Here is a 20680-nt window from a genome sequence, read left to right on the forward strand (position 1 = left end):
TACCTGGACCTCCTCAAGGAGGTGGACTTACCCTGAGTGAACTCCAACTACCCAAAGTTAAAAAAAAAAAATATGTTCTGTACACAAGCCTGCTACTAGGGTTTCAAAATTATACAAAGAAGGAAAAGATTATATTTGATTCTATTTTTCTAATTAATTTAGGTACAATAAAGTGCTAACTTGCTGCTAAACATCAAAATAATGAATTCCAATATGTTTGAATGCAGTTCTTATCCAGAAATGTTGATATCACATATATAATAAATTTAAAAAGTATTGTAGAGTGCTCTAAATGACCGGAACATTCAAAATGTTAAAAGACACACAACCTGAAATGTCTTGCTTAGATATTATTGAGATAACGGATTATTTTCCCAAATTAATTATATATTAAGTTAATTGATCTTTAAATTATTGAGACAGTTGATAGACAACAGTAAGCAATTATGTAGATTCTATTCCATAATGGTATAGAAAGGGGACATTCAACCTCTAAATCCCATTGTCATAATTGTATCCTTCAGTTTTATAGTATAAATCCTGGATGTACTCTTGTATACCTAAAAAAAGTAATTTATTTACACATACACATACAAAAACTATGTCATACTAAATGGTTTTATACTTTATTTATATGAAATAAAATATTTAAAAAAATAATAAACTAAATATACCAAATAAAACCACCCACCCACCCATTTCCTCTCAACTCAAACACATAATCATGTGCACATATAATAGTCCTTTCCGGTATGTTTCCGTTTCTTGACACTCATTCAGTAGAATTCTGAGGAGTGTGCCTGTTCCTTTAATCCTTAGAAGTCAAACAGAAGACTCAATCATGCTGCTAGTACCGAGTTTCTTATTTCTTTTAGTTGGATCTTCCAGTGGATTACCCGAAGGAAGAAGCTCTTTTCCATCGACTGGATATGAGGATTTTGTCGGATTCTCTTATTCCCGGGCTCTCCTTCCACCGTCTTCCAGCTTTGTACATTTTCTAAATGAAGTAAGTCATTAAATTTATATAAAATTAATTTATCAAATAGTGTTGGATAGAGTTCATATATATATTTTTATTCATGGCCAGTGTGTGGTAGTAACGTGTTAGTTAGTAATATATTACTATATTGATATTTATTTTTGTAATTAATAGTATAACAAACAATATTACTCTGCTAAAGATGTAATAAGTAAAACTACTTTTTAATTGACTAATAAGCTTGTTATACATATATTACTTGAGTGAATCCGTCGTTCCTTAAGTTATTAATAAAATGTCCTAATCCGATCAGAAGACGAGTTATAAAAAGCCAAATACCGTGAAAAAAAAGTTAGAGTTCTTGTATTAATTTATTCATGACCAGTGTGTGATAATAACGCTTTAATTAGCGATGTATTACTTTTTTTTGTTCCTCATAATATAACGATATTACTCATCTAAAACAGTGATGACTTTATCATTGAGAAATATGTATTCAGTTATCCGATATTACTTCATTGAATCTGTCATTATTCATGTTATTAATATAATGTGTTAATCCGATCACAAGATGAACAACATTTTTTGTATTTTGTGTGTGATATTTTATATAAAAATTTTTACTTATTCTTTAAACTTAAAAACTTAGAATTGAAACATAAATGGATATATAATACTATTTGTTCAAATACTCATTTATAAACTATCTGAGAATTATTAGAAGACACTGTTCATGACAGGAAGGGATGAAACATTGTCTGTACTATCGTCTTGTAGTATGTCAGTCCTTATTTTGAACTGACGGCTCCAGTTCCGTCGAGTTGAGTCCTGCAACTCATTCCTAAAACTTAAAAAGATCGGTCTTTGATAATGTCAGGACACTTTATTTCTTCTTTTTTAATCAGTTCTAGTACTGAGAGTGCAAAGGACTGGCAGTCCAAATGACCAATCCCAAGGACTGATAGACTAGACTAGACTGATACAACATAACTTTGGCTTATTGCTTCTATTATAATTTGTAGAATACAAATATCAATGCGGACTTTGTACCCAAATATGGATCTTTTCGCGTCACTCAGCCCGGGATCTACGGATTTTCATTTTCCTTCTCAGCACACCCGGAAATGGGACTATCAGAGTGAGTTATGTGCCATGGACTCATATATCAAAGTCTTAAGTATTCAAATAATCTTCCTCTTTATATATACAGAGTTGCTCTACTAAAGGACTCCATCCCTGTTGTCTCTGCCGTCGGAGACAAATTTGGAGTCTCTCGATTCATCATGATCCCTCTCACGGCTGGAAGTGTGATTCAACTCCAGGTATTTATATATTAATGTTATTTATATTGAGAATGAATAGGTCTGTGGTAAAATAAGTAATCAATATATCGGTTAATCTAGGATAATATCCTTCAATTTCTTTCAAACAAGATAGTATAAAAGTTGTTCTTTGATATGTATCCATTCTTTCTATTAAGATTTATATTATCTAAATATATATCAAACTAATTTGTAAAAAAAATCTCTCGAGATGTTGGTTAGATATTATTGTTGGGTCACTCCCGGTACTTATTTCGTGACATTTATTATATGACGCAACCTTTGATCCAAAAAGAACGGAAAAAATGCACAAGTTTATCTGATAGTTGGCCAAATATGTGAATCATAAGAACTGCTAGTAATCTTTTAAGTACTCACTTACTATCTTTGTCATTTTCTGCTCAATTTTTTAAATGAATTATAATATTACTAAGTAATATTTTATTACAGTATATTTGTATTTATATATGATAGCCAAAAAAATTCAAAGAAATAATATGATGGCCAATATACCTGGTGTAGAAAAAGTACTGAGACCTGCCTTTAGGTAGTTATTAAAGTACTCATAACTGATCAGTATGATGTTGTACATAGAAAATATTATTTTATAATATTTTTGTTATTGTAACAATACATATTAGTTATTAATCTTGTCACCAACAGTATCTGGAACACCTTGTACACATTGGTAACGTAGTCATTTTTCATGATCCTCTACTGCTATTTAATTTAAGTCTTCAGGACATTATTATTTGGGGGGAAGACTTTGCAGGGCTTCTTTTCAATTTGCCACCAAATGGAGTAATCCAGTGGATTCAGGTCTGGATCCTAAGGGGGCAAAATGTTCTTGGACTAGAAGTTCATGTTGCAACTCATCCATTCTTGTAAAATATTAGCAGTATGGGCCAGAGACCAAACATGCAGAAATATTGGTCTTGCTGGACTTTTTTATGGTCTTGGTGATCTATGGGACCACATTTTCCTTCAACACTTACCCACCAGCAAGTAGTCTGTTTCTCCAGTTGATGCCACAACCCCCACATCCTCACAGAGGCCGGATGTTTGGTCTAGTGGACTATCCTGATGTTTATGTCAGCCTCGCTAAAATATACCACACGATCATTTTGCTTGTTGTAGACGGGGTCAGCGGTAAAAGTATTTTCATCAGATAAAAAAATTACCTGGCTGCTGCTGTGCTTCATATCATTCGAGAGTTGTTGCTGAAGACGGATTTATTTGTGACGTTGGGCCATGAGTGGTCTGTCAATTCTTTTAGGCGACCTTCATCCAGCCGTTCGGTTTGTCTTGCCGCAGTAGACCGATGCACCTTTTTCTCCTTGGCGTACTCTAATATCTTCATCGTTCGGTTGACCTTAAAGGCATACATGGCGTCTTCATACTTCACTTATGTAGGTCTTCCACTCTTGGGTTTGCCCTTAACATTGTCCCCATTAGTCAAAAAAGTTCTGACCTGACAGTCTGTGGCCTTGCTGACGTTTAAGGCCTTCATGATGACCCAAGTGACCCTCCCGGCGTGGATTAAATTGCCTATGATGGCTCTTCTTGGCTCTATCGCAACTTAAACATAATTTTTGTTAACATAATGTACATCAATCAAAGGCTTAGAATCGAAGCTATTCAAAAATAGTCAAAACTTTTAGATTTTATCAACAACACCTATTCAAAAATAAATTCATAGAAGGTGGCATTACTTATTCTACACCTGATATGTATACCCTACATGTTTACTTAGATACTCTATGATTGCTACAATAAAAACAAAACAACACGATAGGATAGGATAAAATGATAATAGCAAGAAGCTTTTATTGATAATTAATTATATAAACTTTGCCTACTTTGATAAACAAAAAAAATTATATAATTTATTTTAGAGGCAATAATTCAAACAAATACAAAGCAAAAATATTAACACCCCTTTATTTAATAGCCAATTATGTAACCTTTGTTTCTGAAAACTTCAACTGATCTCTTATTACAATTTACGATTAAGTTAAAACAAGTTGGAGAAGGAATTTGTGCAACTCTTCAATACTAAATGACTTGAGTTCTTGGATTTTTTGAGTTTTCTAGCATAAAACCGTTTTTTTTAACTCAAACCAAAGATTTGCAATAGAGTTAATTTCTGGATTGAACAAAGACGAGTCCAAAACCTCAATTGTATTCTTTGAAGCCACGAGGATACAAATTTGCTGCAATACTTTGGGTCATTGTCATGCTTGAATAACATCTTACGACCAAGGCCTAAATTATTTGCAGATGATTTTTAATTTTTGTCTGAAAAACAGACATAATCCTCTTTTTTTTCTTTCTTTTTTTTCACTCACAAATGCCTTCTTGTACCAGGAGGAAGAAAAACAATACCCCTAACATGATTGATCCACCACGATACTTTATTGTTGCTATCGTGTTACGAGGAGAGAAGGCCTCTCCAGATTTCCTCCAAACGAACTGAGTAGAGCTATCACCAAAAAGCTTGATTTTTGTTTCATTTGACAACAATACTGTTGACTAGAAGATTATATCTTTCTCCGAGTATTATTTGGTAAACTTTGATCTTGATCGAAGGTGTCGGGGTTTGAGTAATGGTGTCTTTAATGGACGTCTCCCATGATGGGCTTCTTTGTGAAGCATTCTAGATATCGTTATTTGTGAAACAACAGTACCATTTTTCTCTCAATTACCTAAAATCCCCTTGTTATTTGTTCTAAGGTTAATTTTAACTCCTCTGACCACTTTTCTGTACAATAGAGGAGAGGATTTTGATGGCCGACGAGTTCTTTTACGATTACAAACTTCTCTATATTATCCATATTTCTTTATAGTAGCAAAAATTTGATTTAGGAGCATCCAATTTCTTGCAAATCGATTTTTATCCACTGCCTTCCTTAAAAAATTGAACTATCTTCTCTCTGACTTGAAGACAATGTTCTTTGACCTTGGCACTAGACAATACTGAGGTAGCTCATGCTATTTAAAAAGATTCTCTAGGGAGGATTTAAAGTACCTACTCAGATTGAAGAAGCTTTCAACTCTCCTGATCTTCTTGTATGAGTATAAGTATATTAAAAGTGATATTCTAGACTCAGATGAAAAAAATACAACAAATATCAAGAACTGACTATGAAAATAACCAAAACTTTTGAGGGTGCGAATAATTATCCACTTACTAGTATGCTAAAACATCTTGACGAAAAACCATCTAAAAAAAGATCATTTTGTATTGGACTGTCCGTTGGGAAACGGAGCATAACTATAGAATAACTTATTACTTCGTTTATTTATCAAAAAATAAATTATTAAATAGACATGACGTATCAAGTGAGAGGAGGGAATCGACAGCTGACAAAAAATACATAGGGTACTTTTTTGTTAGTGAAGCAACGTTGTGTTATCATACAACGCTCCAAAGGAGCGATACTTTGGTCCTTCCGTCCTAGCTATTTTGATAGCTATTCTTCACTAAAATAAATGATAGCTAGGAGGTATAAACTCCTACTTAAAACTTCAGGTATCTTGTCTCTTGAAAGAGGTTATGTTGAACAGATGAAAGGACATAGTTAGTAACTACTTGTTGTAGTTACCATAAAAGACCAATAAGAACCAATCCTAGGACTGGAAAATTTTATTAGGTCTGGACTGATAGTACTGCAGTCTTTTTAGCTTTTTTAGACCCATGCAACACTAAGAGACAATGACGAAAAATGAAGAAATATAAAGTTCGAGCCATATTAATCAATGATTCCAACAGAAACAAGAGAACAGGAGCTCTATCTCCCTGGACGACTACCTTACTTTTACCTCTGAACGATCACCTCTCCTCCATTTACCCCCCAGCATTTTCCCTCCCTGTAGCATCTACCCCTCCAAGCCTTTATCCCCCCATTCTTCTGTATAATTATTATTGAAAAGTACGGCTAGTAAAAGATAGAGTGCCAATGTCATAAATGAAATTAATGGTTGTTAGGAGCAGTTGTTGAGTAATAATACTTTTGAATGAAAAAGTACATAATGTTAATTAGGAGACGCAAAAATGATCAATAAATATTTTCATGTACAGGCTAAATCATTCGTCTCCGAGTCTGAGTGGCCCCTTTTGTTTGAGAAATTCAGCCCAAATTTATAAAGGAATTTAAATTCTTGAGTCTGGGCGGATCATTTTTCTATTAATGGCCATACAAAAACGTAGTGGGAATTTCTACTTTATTAAATCACGAACAGCTGAGGTTTAGATGCTATAAATTAAATATCAACCTCCTTTTAAGCGCTTATTTAAAAAAGAAAAGATATTATGTGAGCATTACCTAAATCTTTGTGTAGTTCTTAGAATGGCCTACACTCTTTCTGTTATAGTTTCCTCCATAGAGACGAGCCTTTTTATGCTGAAATAGATTAAAACAGGGCGAAAGAATTCTTTTTTGGAACAAAATGTACCATACATTGGATTGGAGTCTTTCTAGATTCTATATAAAACAATCATACAGCTTAAATAAATTTCAGTGACAAGTTATGTCCTCAAGAGAAGTCTGATACATCAAAAATATCTATGTCATTGAATTAATATTAATTATTACATTTCTATGGATCTTAGAAGTTTGATGTTTGGTTGTATGTTTGTTATTTATTGTAATAAATGATAAAATGCTGTAAGGTGGATGGTGGAGGGGCTGAGAAGTGTCATCGAAGATGGTAAAAGGGCAGGAAATACTTACTCGACAATAGAATGGGTATAGAAGGTATATCCCTGGAACTCTTGCGTAGCCTTGCCTTTGAAGCTGTAAATTTTAGAATTTTCGGATATAAAGGAACTTTCATTAATAAAGCTGTTTAGGTTACTTTGAATACAGATTACAATAATAATATTTCGGGGGAAATAAAGATGAACTCTTCATGAGTTTCTGGGTAATAATATATACTGATATGAAAGTATAACTTAGATGTAAGGGGCTTAAAACAAGATTAAATATGCTTCCTGTTTAAAGTAATTCATTAATTATATAAACGATTCAATTTTTTTCTCCAAAGTATTAATGTAATATATATTCACACAGCCTAACTAGCTACTTTTATCAAACTTCTTAATAAATATTAAAAGCTAAAATGAGCAAAAATCAATCAAAATCAAACCTTTTTCAAATTGAAATGTAAGATGTATTGTATGACTTCAGCTAGGATATAAAGCATTCGAAGAAAAACAATGATTAGGAGGGGAAAAACAGATAAATTGACAGCTGACAACAAAGCACAATGTATATTTTTGTGCTAGGGAGATAACGCCGTGACTATCTATTTGCAATACCTTTAATTTTATTGTTTGCTTCTTCTGTTGTTGTTTTTTCAACATACCCTTGATCAAAGATCGGCAAGAATGTTTATTTCCAAAAGGAGAAGTCAAAATCAAGACTACCTATTAAATAATGAATAAACGAAAAAATAGAGCAAGAGCAACAACCGGTTTTCCTTTTCTAATTTTTAAATGGTCTATTTTTTCATAACAAACTACTCAACTATAGGAATTGCATAAAAACAATATGTAAAGATGTATGAAATCCCCAGGGATTTACTTCAACTCATATTTAAAGACAAAAAGGAAGTACTTTATATAGTATTAAAAATGAACGTGCCTTAGTTGAGGTTTAGCAACGAGCTTGTACTCCCCAGCACATCACATTTGAAAAAAAATTACAGCTGCAGTTTTTACTTTTTTATTATTGTGGAGAAAATATAAAAGTATTGAATAACTACGTGTCGGTGTTCCCATGAAAAGCCAAGGATAGCACCTAGGTTTTGTTGGGAAATTATTTCCTATATTTTAGAACAAGTATTGTATGGCCATTGTCCCCTAATAACTCAGGGCAATGCCCGATACTATCAACTTATCAAATATTACGACCCATTTTAATCAAGTTATCAATTAAAACGACCATAATTCTTAAAATATCATATATATATTTTTTTTTGTACAATCAACTATAATATACTGCAATTAGGAATCTTAGATTATTTATGAAATCACCAGGTTGGCATTATGTTTGAAACTCAGAAATGGCTCCATACCGAAGCCTTTTAGTCCAGAATGACATCTCCTCAATCCTTTCTGAGCTCCTGCCCAGCAGCCTTGGCCACCATTGATACGGTTTTCTGACAAAAATCTAGCCACTTAGTGAAAAAAATATTTTATACTGGCTTAGACGTTGTGTTTAGTGTCTTAAGGAACTATTATATTTTGTACTATTGTGAAAAACAGTCATAGAAGTTACATCTCTGTACTACGATTCACATTCGTCTTAAAATCAATTAACGACCCTGTAGCATTTTTATCACGACTCTGTTGGGGAGTAGGCCCACAGGCTGGGAACCACTGCTCATTTGTCTGGTGTATTGTACTCACTTTTGATCCAAACATGTGTTATAACATCGTTCTACAATTTTATTTTAATAGTTAGAACAGTGTTTCTCAAAGAAGGAAAACACAATTTAAGAACTAGTCTATTAAATATGTACTTATTTCATTGTCTTGTGGATTTTATTTTCATTCCAGAGTCCTTGAGACTATCATTACAAACAATACACTCAGTCATAGATTTGATATAATAATAATATTAATTAAATAAAAAACAACGCGAACAAAATAGTTTATTTTCATTTTTTGTGTAGAACTAAGCTTTTAAATAACATGATAAATAAAATTCCGCCTATTTAATTATAATTTATGTACAGACTACACGTCGTTATTTTTATTGTATCACGAAAACTTTTCATTAATAAACAAAAACAACAAACTGACAATAATGCCTTAAATCAGTTGGTAATTCGCCAATTTTTCACAAGTATTGAATTTTTACTTAATAAAGTGGAGTGCCCAGTTATTTTCTGAGTTTTTAGGCGTCGACAAACATATATACAAATTATCTTTAACAATCCTCTCCTTTTTTGATAAGTACAATCACACGTAGTAGATACTTAATACTAATCTTCTCTCCTTAAGAATGAAAACATAATGACGACAGCTTGAGAAAATAAAAAACACAGTGATTAGAGAGTGCCACTAGAAATTCCTTTAGTTTTATAACTCCGTTTCAAGCAAGGAATTACAAAAATGTCAACTCTTCATTCTACTCTGAGTCCAACAGGGGTATACACTTATAACTAAAGGACATATCCTGGTAAGTGGGAGTGGCTTCATCTAGTTGGTAACCCGAATAGGATTTTTAACTTCGAGACCTGTAGTGATTATAATAGAATTCTTGAAGAGAGAATATCTAATTAATAAGTAATAACTAGTGAATTTGCTTATGAAAAACGGAGTTTAACAGCGAGGGAAGTTATAAGTACACGTCCTTGCCGAACTAGGAGAAGAATTGAAGATTGACCCCAAAATAGTTATAGACTATATGTCCTTGCTACCTATACTCGCATACAGAGTGGGATTGCGTAACTTAATTCACAGTAATTCTAATTTAAACAATTTACGTTTAGAAGACTGATTAATAGAAAAATCTGCAGCTGGCAACAAAACACAATCTACATTTTTATGTTAGTGAGATAACCTTTAATTTAATTTATTTTTTCTTCTTTTTTTGTTGTTTCAACAGTCCCTTGATTGAATAGAAGTGTCTTCGAAATGAAGATATAAATCACGTTTGTCTAAGAAGTAAATTAAAACAAATGTATGCATAATTATTACGCTTTGTGCTTGTAAAGCCATGTGAACAGGAGGATTTTGTATGTCAATGTGAAGTCTTTTAGATGTTTTGTATTAGGGTAGGGCTGATACCCCAACTTTGTCCTAAACTATTTGGACGGGGTAAATGGGCCTAATAGTTATTTAACAACATTTTATTGAATATATATGTATATTAATAATGATTCCTAAATTTTACAAGTTATGAAATCCTAGTTGTAACTTGTGTAAGCAAGATGTACAATCAATCGATTAAAAATGTGAGCATTTCCACATCTCTATTCCTATGCCTTTATAAATAGCAAAGGGATAATAATGAACACACTTGTCCTGTAAAAATAAACTTCCTTCTATTGACATAAGCAATGCTGCATAATTCATATATAATATCCCACTGGTATTTAAAAATACCAGGAACAGAAAAAAATGAACATGCCTGTCCTGACAATTTGAAGAATGTCTGGGAGGAGAGAAGCTTAGCTGTCATGACGTTTTATCAAATTAACGTCGAGTAGTTATAACGTAAGAACAATAAATACAAACACCACTCCGTATCTAGAAAGGACATTTAGGCAGAAATTACACCGAGCCCATCCAAGTGATATCCGTGCATTTATAACTCCTGAGCAATGAAAAGTGATGTAAATTAGTTGTATTTTTTAGCTGACCGCCCGCTTTTTCGGAATTGGTAATCTAAAGGAGGATTTTTCTTTCCCTCTGTATTTTTCATTATTATTTAATTCTTGAGTAGTGAACATCCTTTCCTAAATCTATTCAATTATAGTCAAACCCGGAATCCAACATTCGTGTGTGCTCATAAAAGACAGAACGGTACTTTAAGGATTTGTTGCAGAGTTATATTTGTAAGTCCTTGACAGACGGCGAGTGGAATGGAGGATCGACGTTGGAGTCCGATGTTCTTATTTAGTTTCTTTTCTCCTTCCTCTCTTATGACAGCTGATTATAGCTGATATCCAACCATACTATTCACTATATATTTATAAAAAAAAAACCCTGGTTACTCTGCCAATTTGAAGTGTATTTGGAAAGAGAGCAACTAAGCTGTCATGGCGTTTCACTAGATTTTCTAATAGCTTATCTGTTGATAAGGGGCCTCTTACAAAAAAATCGATACCATTTTCAAAAACACTCAATATTTACTCCCCTAAACTTCGCACAATGTATATGTCACAGTAGAGATTGAAATCCAGTAGAATCGTTGATTTTCTTAGGAGAGATCATGATCGTAATCCCTCCTAGGATCGATTATGATCCTGATCTCTCCTAGGAGAATCAATAATTTACTAATAGAGATTATCATCCTATTCTTTCCTAGGACAAATTACAATTTTACTGAGGGAGATAATAGCATTGATTAGCATTAGTATTGATTATTTGAAGAGGTTGCATGTTTTCGAAAATATGTCGCCAAGTCATATCCTCTATGGAACCGTGACCGGTAATTTCATTCCCAGTAAATTCATCCCGTGTCTTTCATTCCTAGTAATTTAATTGCCAGTAAATTCTTTCACCGTTAAATTCATTCCTGGACATTTTATTCCCACTTTGAAGAGGATATTTAGTGACGTCATACAGTTTATGTTTCTACACTAGTTAGTCGTTTTTGTGTAAGGTGGTAGAAGGAGACATTGGGGAGTCGGCACTGGAGATGAGGGATGATTAGTGATGATTGAGAGACAGATATGAATGAGTTATATTGTTTATGGATTATAAATGACGTCATTATAAATCTTTAATAGTGAGAAGAAATGGAATCTGTTGATATTATTTATACCTTGGGAAATACAAGTAAATCCTGTCATAACAGTATGTCCAAAAATTGATGGTGGTATTAAAAATATCCGTTTTATATTTTTTTTTTAAAAAAAAATATTTTTGGTCGGAATAAAACGAAATTTGGCTGATGCAATCATTAGCCAATATTGAATTAGAAAAAGGATGTTAGTTGAAATTCAATATCCGAAATGGTGAGAGAGCACTCTTTGGAGTCCATGGCCAAGGCTGTTGGCATGATAGAGGGGGGATCAAGCCAGAGAGATGTTGCTCAAAGATTACAAATTCCTCTGAGGACCATTGACAATTCGTGTAAGGAAAGGAAGGATGGGCAAACCCATGGAAATCAGAAGGGTCGATGATGGAAGAAAAAAATCAGCAAAGTTCTCAAACTGGTGATTTCAAAATCTTTGACCAAAAATAGGTAATCCACAGGGAAATTTGCAGCAATATTGACTTCAAAGGGCTATCCAATATCCAAGGCATCTGTCCACAGCTATCTGAGGCACTCTTTGAATGATTTGCCATACAAACCCCCTCTGCACCCCAAACTTTCAGAAAACCAAAGGAAGGCTCGGCTTCAATTCTGTCGTGAGAGGAAACACTGGACTGCAAATGACTGGAAATGTATCCCCTTCAGTGATGAAAGTTTATTTGACCTATTTCATGCCCCAAATCTCCAAACAGATCGGGGTTGGGCAAGAGATAAGGACCCACACCAACTGTGAAATTTCCTCTGAAAACTCAGGTTTGTGCTATAATCAGGCACCAGCCAGTGTTAGATCTTCCACTGATTCCTAGACACCAAACTGTGACGTCCGAGTACTACGTAACGGAGATTCTCAGCAAGTCTCTGATGTCAGCTTTATCTTGTAATGAAGAAATTGGACATCCTTTGAAGAGGAAAATGTTGTCTGGCACTTCAAAAGCCATTTGCAGCAGGATGGTACCCCTGCTTATCATTCCAAAAAGGCACAAGAGTGGTGTTCAGACAACTTGGATTCCTACCAACAGTCCTGATTTGTCTTCCATTGAAAATTGGTGTGCCTTGGTCCAGAGGGAACTCGATGAAAATGTGCCTGCAACTTCAGAGGATGAATTTAAAAAAACTGACAAAAGCTTGGGAAATAAATTCTCCAGATACTTCGAATAATCTGTATGAAGGGATGCCAAAACGTATAAAGAAATGAATTAAGCTTAAGATCGTCATATTGGGAAGTCAATAAAGTTTAGTTTTTCGCCAAAAAAAATCACTTGTTTAGGTTAATTTTTGAATTTTTTTTTTTTTAAACAATTATCAATTTTAGGACTTACTGTATTCTTCTTCTTCATCGTCTATTTGTATTACTACTCGCACCTACTTTTTCTAAATCATCGACAATCATCAATTTAATAATCCCCTGTTCTCTTTTTTTCTTTCTTTTTTCATAATTCAAATCTACGTAAACAATTACTCTAAGCTAATTATTGCTGCTCCTCACCCCCTTCTCCAGGATTCTTCTCCCTTTGTTCAATCTCAACTCTGGATTGAATCCTACAAGTTACAACAACCATCATCATATATATGACTGGGACTAGTAATATAATTCTAGAATATATCATTCAATAATAAAACTGTTTTAACAAAAGAACTGATTCACTAAAAGAATTGAATCTTTAAAAGAACGAATCATCAAAAGAACTAAATCTGTAAAAGAACTGAGTCATTAAAAGAACTGAATCCTTTAAAGATTATTCGTATTTCGTACTTTCAGGTAGCCGTTTACTTGAGTCTACTCAAACTATTAAATGAAAATATTCTTCCAGGGCCGCTTCCTTGAGCATCTTAAATCCCATATAATATCCAAAAATACATCCCGGACCAGCTGTTATGCAGGTTTTCCTACCTAAAGATAATTTAGTAACTATAATGGACTCTTACATTAATATTGGGTTAACTATAAGACACGTTAAAGATGATATATCATTATTCATGCGATATGGAAGTTTTAGGATATAAGGAAGGTCAGCCAGCTTGTTTTCCTTAATACTTATTTGGATTCAGTGCAGATTGACCCAAATGAATGCATAATGTAGTAATCAATATTACAATATACAATGCCATAGAGGGTTTGACTTGGTGTCAATTTTGAAAAAACGCAACCTCTTCAAATATTCAATGCTGCTATCTCCCTCAGTAAAATTGTAATTTGTCCTAGGAGAGAATAGATTGTAATCTTGCTTTTGTGCTTTGTCGTGCCATATTTGTATTCTCTTAAAAAAGAAGAGGTCTAAAAACGTTCAGGCGAAATTGTGTACCGAAGGATAGTTTTTTGGTTTTTTTTAATTTCATATGATGATTGGGATAATCTATAGACTACAAGTCGTTGAATCCCTAAAAACTTACATTACAATATATTGTCTATCAACAACAACAAGGAATCTTTTGGTAAAAAGGTACAGAACTCTTATTTGCATTTTTTGTTAGACAGCTTGTTCGAGCCTACACCAGTTGAAAAAAAAGGGATCAGCTGACGAATTCGTTGTCCCATAATATTTGAAAAAGGCACAGAATCCTCCTCTTAGGGGCCTCAAAAAAAAGTATCAAAAGTATCCAAGACAATTTTGACAACTTCATCTCGCCGTACTTTTGGACTTCAAACTCACCGGATATAAATCTAATAGATTTTTTTGTTTGGTGGGTGATTGAATGGTAATACAACCAAAACCTCTGCAACACCAAAGAAAAACTTATTAGTCGGATCAAGAAGGAACTCCAGGATTTGCCAAGGGACCAAGTGGTGAATGCCGTCTGGCGCTTTCGACCTCATATATATAAACTGTAATTGAGGCTGGAGGAGATTTTATTGAATAAAATTTATCAGAATCCATCATGGTTTCATAATCTGATTTATTTCTTCAATCGGATGACTGGTTCCAGAAAAAATTGCGTTCAAAAAATAAATCATTTCCGTTCCACGCTTTCTGTATATAGATTGCACAGTAGAGTCAATGAAGTTTATTCAAAAAAATACTTTTTATTTTCAATCATTGTATCTTAATATAAAATATATATTTAGCGAAAAAAAAGGTTAGACACGATAAAAAACGAAATACCACTAATAGCACTAGATAATAAAGCTGGCATAAGCGTTTCCTACGTTAGTCTGATCCAACTTCTTGGTCTCACGAAAATTGCTGACCTTCAAGGTCTTCATGCAGGGGCGAGACTTGACTCTCAACCTCTCATGTGTGGATGTTAACCCGACCGAAGTACCCTCGTTATTAATCTTGATGAAGTCAAACTTTGCCTGGATTTATCCGTTTAAACCTGCATAATTCTTTTAGCTCCTCGTTGACAATTTCTGTTATTTATGAGCATACGCTCTAGTGATTATTTCATACTTAAATGTTAAAGGAAAACAGCTTTAAAAAATAAAAAAACCTGTTGAAGTTGTAACTACAAAAACTTTGCACAGGATCTAGCTCGTACTGCGATTTTGTAATCAAGTTGAATATCCATATACATCAATAAAATTACACGTATATTCTAAAAAAAAGTCTAGTACGAGTATCCGTAAAAATTTATAAATTTGTTGATCACTAGGCTCACCCTAATTTGTACATTTGTAATTAATAAGTCGTATCTATGTACATGGAAAAAAGTCTATATAATATATACTTCATAATAATGTAGACCGTAGATTTCCTCGTCAGATTTCTAAGTTAATTAGATTGAAGATATGTTGTTGTTTTTTTTGTATGAAGGAAGGGAATTCTAAAAATGAAGGCCAATGTCAAAGAGTGAAGGAGAATTACTACTAAAGGAGTATTGTTACATTAGTATATCTAAAGTTGTAAATTCTAAGCAATTTAAAGCGTGCAATATTTGTTGTTATTGGCAACCTGAAGAGTGTTATTATATTTGCTAAAGATGTTATTGGTACTTCTTTTTCTTTTCTTCTTTTGAGGAGAGAACATCGAAGTTTGTAATATGTTGAGGAATGACCTAAAGATAGGGTTCATCTACATTTTCTCGGATCCAGATCGATTCGGATCTTTATACATACATAAATGCTCAAGTAAATTCTGATTAACCAAACTTTCGGATCCAGATACGAAACAAAAATTGAATGAATACTTGTCTGAAAGTATGGATCTTAATAAAATAAAATCTGGATTAAGGTCACACTTTAAATGATTACGGATGCCGAAACAATAAATACCCCAATGTTATAACAGTTAGACTGTAATTATTTTTCATTATTAGAATTATTGTTTTAATATCATTGGACGTAGCGCAACAAATCCTCTATAAAGAAACAGAAAAAAGGTAATTATTCCACCCATGAAATGATTATTCAACGACAGTTGAGAATTGGTCACAGCTAATAAGAACTAATTTGTATTAAGCCAATCAATGTTAAGAATAATGATTAGAGGAAATGAAGAATCTTCGGCTGACAACCACATAGAGTATGTATTTTTGTCTTAGTGAGGTAACAACATGTGGAATAAACAGGTGATGTATCTTTTTCAGTAGGCAATAATCAACATAAATGCAACATTCGATATAGATAATATATATTTGTCTTACAATAGATTTAAGAACTATAATGAGAGAGTGAGTGTCAAATTAAAAAGGAGATAAATCATTTGATATTTATTGATCATTGAATATTACTCTGATTTGATCAAATTGCTAAATTAAATTATTCGATTATATCTTTGGGTACAAATTAAAATGTCATAATATAAAGTGAGGTATTTTCTTTTTTAGGAATAATTATTTTTTGAACGATTACAAAGCAGCTTTTCCCTATTTAGAATATTTTGTATGTTTAAATGCAAAATGCATGTTCTAAAAGAAACTCTTATATAGTCTTTTTGTAACTCAGAGGAGTAATTTATTGAGATGTTGCGTTTATGAAGCCACTTGCATGCCTCTATATTTTAGTAACTTTGCATGGCGTTACCTCGCTGACACAAAAATTATCGATGTATTTTGTTGTTATCTGTCGAATCCCTCTTCCGACTTGATTCGCCATGGCTATTTCAAAAATATATATATATATATATTTATTTTTTTTTAAATGAATAAGTGAAGTAATAAGTTATACTATACTTAAGCTACATTACCAAAAGGGCAGGAATACATTTCCTTGCTAATCCCTTGTCCTGTGTATGTGTGTATATGGGTCATCTTATTATTTATATGAAGAGACGTTGTCTATTATATATAAAAACAAATGTATGGGTACACTTTTAAATAAATTATTACTTAGATATATTAAAGTTGCAGTAAATGGATTAAAATACTATTTAGAATTTTAATATTATGAAATATGTAACTCGTTTTAAGAGTTGTGAATCCATACTATGACAGGGATAGTCATGGAGTACTTAAAAAATAAAAAATCGGATAATTGGCTAACTAACAAATGATTTCGGACCTTTTTAATTGTTTTTCTTTAAAGGTTGCATGAAGAATAAACGTAAGAACATGTCCGATCTTCTTTACCATTCAACGGTTTATAAGGACCAATATGTCTGCCCCTCAGTTCTAAATATTCTCCACTCACAGCTAGGATTGACTAATATATATATGAACACGAAAATAATAATAAATGATTGCTATGATAATAAATTCTAGGTATTTAAGTAGCAATTACAAAAAGCCCCATTCCCTCTTCCATTATCATATTATTTTCGCATCCTTACTTATTTTTATTTTTTCATTCTTGAGGGGTCAAGATTTAAATAGGTATACATAAAGCGTAACCAGGACTGTGTGCCCTCATGTATGACGAAGAGTAACACTGAGATACTCTTCGGGAGTAATAAGTAGGATGTGAAAATTGTCTAAATCCTCGTGCGTGTAAAGAAAAAAGAAAAGTACATCTTGCCAAATTTGATACACCGAAATACATTTTAATTTCGAAATAGGGAGAAATCATGAATATGAACACAAATGTGACCAGACTGTATGCTCAAGAGCTTGCTTGTACGGAGTGGGACTTGTGTATATATCCTTCATCTCATAGCTAATCTAACAAAATGCCAGGGTAGCTAATCTACCCTCCTCTCAAAAATTCTTCAAATTCTGAGGGTCACCATGTTAAATTTCAGTTTTCGTTGTTTTACATACCCCAAAAAGCATATAGAGTGGAGACACAAATTTTGCAGACACATTTAATGACGATTATATCCTATTATTTTTAATTATGTGCTTGCATCCCAGCACTAAACGACAGCCTCAACAAGAATAAACAAGTTTTGTTTTTATACCATGGCTCTTAAATGTGATAATATAGAAGCTAAAAAAATGCAACGCGGTTGCAATCTTCTGTGCGAGAAGGCTGTAAAGACCCTTGACATCTCCATGCGGAAAGCCTACACCATCAAATGTCCGTTACAGCCCATAAAGCCTTGGCCTCAAGTCCTGGACTTTTCAGTTTGGGGTGTTTCGGAGAAAAAAGACTACCAAACATCTCGTTCATATTTGGATTCGCCCCGAGCTCCCATCATATATGAAGGAGGACATATTACATAAGAAATCTAGTGCTTAAACCTCTACCTTCCCTAACTTTTTATCACCTCACAAAAACAACAAATTGAAGAAACAAACATTGAATACAATTTCCCAAAAAAAAGTCCGTTAATGTATCAAGGTTGGAAGCTGTTTAATAAGGGTCTTTTCAGGGAATTCCTCATTATTATCCAAGAGCCTGTCTCTATATTATTATCAGTTTGTTTCAAGTTTCATTTCATGGCCATTGGCGCATGCTTGACATCAAATGAATTAAATAACACTCACATATTTTGAATATATTAATGTATTTTACAGTCGTAAGTAACAGAGTTTTGTTCATCATGGATTCTAACCAAGAAAATAATATACAATCATACTCGTATATTTGACTCTAATATTTCCATAAACTAATAAATATAATTACTTACAATACGATTATTATTATTATTAAAAAAACCGTTATGTGGTGAAAGACGATATTATTTGAGGGAGGAATTAATATCATTATAAGAGAGTCATTTATTAATTACTCTCTGTGGCCATTTACAGGAAATGAGTTTAATGTATTCTTTTCCATACATAATGTCTACACATATTTTGCAGGTCCTTCGTGGAGTTCTTTCCGAAGATGGCCAATCTGTCTCTACAACTTTCAGTGGATGGCTCCTTTCATCACCAACAGCTACAAGAAGAGCTCCCGATCCTTGTTATTGTACTCCTCCTCTTCCAGGCCGAACGCCCTCTCCTCCAATTAGCTCCCATTATCCCATTACAAAACCACCAGCGTTATTCCATCCTTCCTACACTCAGAGACCACCTCTCCATAGCTACCACACGCCTTCTTCTTCACCTCCATCTCAATCCGGTCTTCTAGGTCGATCTCCCTCCTCCAATTGCTGCACCTCACTCTACCTTTCTTCAGGCTCAGACAAAAGAGTGCGTAACTCCCAAGCAGAGAAGTTGGGACGCTACAACATTCTCTACAAGGATTCTGTGGGACGGTCAGTCTATAAACATAGCCAAAATGAACGTGTCTACCTCTACTACTTTTCACGATCCAACACAAATTGGAAGGGATGGATGATAGGCCCGAGTCCAGGGGGTGTCATGGGGGGTATTCTTGCTGAGAATGAAGAATTCTGCCCAACACACTCTGGGAAATGGTATTACTATACCTCTGGTAAGTTTCTACAATCCTCAGAGCTTCATTTATCTTGTGAAGAAGAGACCGGAGCCGAGATTCTGGATATTGGACGAAGTAAAGGACGGAGTGGAGAAAGTTTTTTTGAAAATTTGCATAAGCATACTCATGTTCACTATCATAATCACCATGGATCATCTCAGAACGGTAATGTGATGTTACCCTTTTATAGTATCAAGGCGGACCCTAATGTTGTCACTGCAACTTTTGTGTACGCTAATAATAATGGAAGTCTGAATACAGAGTATATTCCCTTTCATCATCTGACGGGAAATTCTCCAATAGTCAAGAGTAGTAATAGTGACGATCACCAATAATCCACTTGTTTCAAATACGTTCCACTTAAATATTCATTTTTATCAATATATTGTAGACACTAGTATTTTCCAGTATTATGGTACTGTATTGGCACTGGGATACCAACCCTGTTAAAATATTAAAATTGTATTCAAAAATACAAATATTTGCTAAAAAGAATAAAAAAGAGCATTCCAAAAGAATAATGAATTCGACTTAAATTTAGAGTAAGAACTTACTCAGTTTCAACATTTAAACTGTCTTAAATTTAAGCTGGGTCTCTTCAAAGGGGCCTATATTTTATTTATTAATGCGTTACGTTGTACAATTGTTTTTTTATAAAAAGTTATAAAAATATTTGTGTTTGAATTTGTTTTTTTATTTATTTTACTTTTCAAAATTTTGAGTATTGTTCTATTGGTATCGAAATAAATTAGTCGTGATATTTTTGTTTAATCTTTTTAGTTGAAACAGTATCAAAGAGTACTGAAATACCCATAAAAGCTTTGATCGTGACAACAGTATTATAAATACAAATGTATTTCTATGCCACGCAGGGGCGTGACAAGGATTTTTGTGTGTTCATTTATTATAGAATGTTTTTATTTTTTTTATAAGTTCCAAATTTGAGAAATATAATTTTAGATAAGTTAAAAGTTTAACAAATTTTTAGAGCTTAGATTTATGAGAGGATATAAAATGTACAAATAAGTTTTTTGTAAGAAAGGTATAGTTTGAATACAGAAAAAAATGTTACATCCAAAATCTAGACAAAAGCCAAAACGATTGTCGAGAAACTTTTTCTTTTCGACAAATTTGACTAAAAACTTTACCAGGCTCGAGCGACCTGTACTGGTTCTGTCTTTGCATT

General features: G+C 33.3%; 1 protein-coding gene across 1 annotated transcript; it reads left to right on the top strand.

The window, feature by feature from the left end:
• The first annotated feature begins 746 nt into the window (after positions 1 to 746).
• On the top strand, positions 747 to 20252 carry LOC121126437 (uncharacterized). Its single transcript, XM_040721761.2, has 4 exons — positions 747 to 1006; positions 2002 to 2117; positions 2190 to 2301; positions 18915 to 20252. The coding sequence occupies exons 1-4, from the start codon at positions 842 to 844 to the stop codon at positions 19827 to 19829; spliced, it is 1308 nt and encodes a 435-aa protein (XP_040577695.1). The 5' UTR covers positions 747 to 841; the 3' UTR covers positions 19830 to 20252.
• The last annotated feature ends 428 nt before the right edge of the window (positions 20253 to 20680 follow it).

This window comes from Lepeophtheirus salmonis, chromosome 11 (assembly GCF_016086655.4).
Source record: "Lepeophtheirus salmonis chromosome 11, UVic_Lsal_1.4, whole genome shotgun sequence".
Classification (NCBI taxonomy): Eukaryota; Metazoa; Arthropoda; class Copepoda; order Siphonostomatoida; family Caligidae; genus Lepeophtheirus; species Lepeophtheirus salmonis.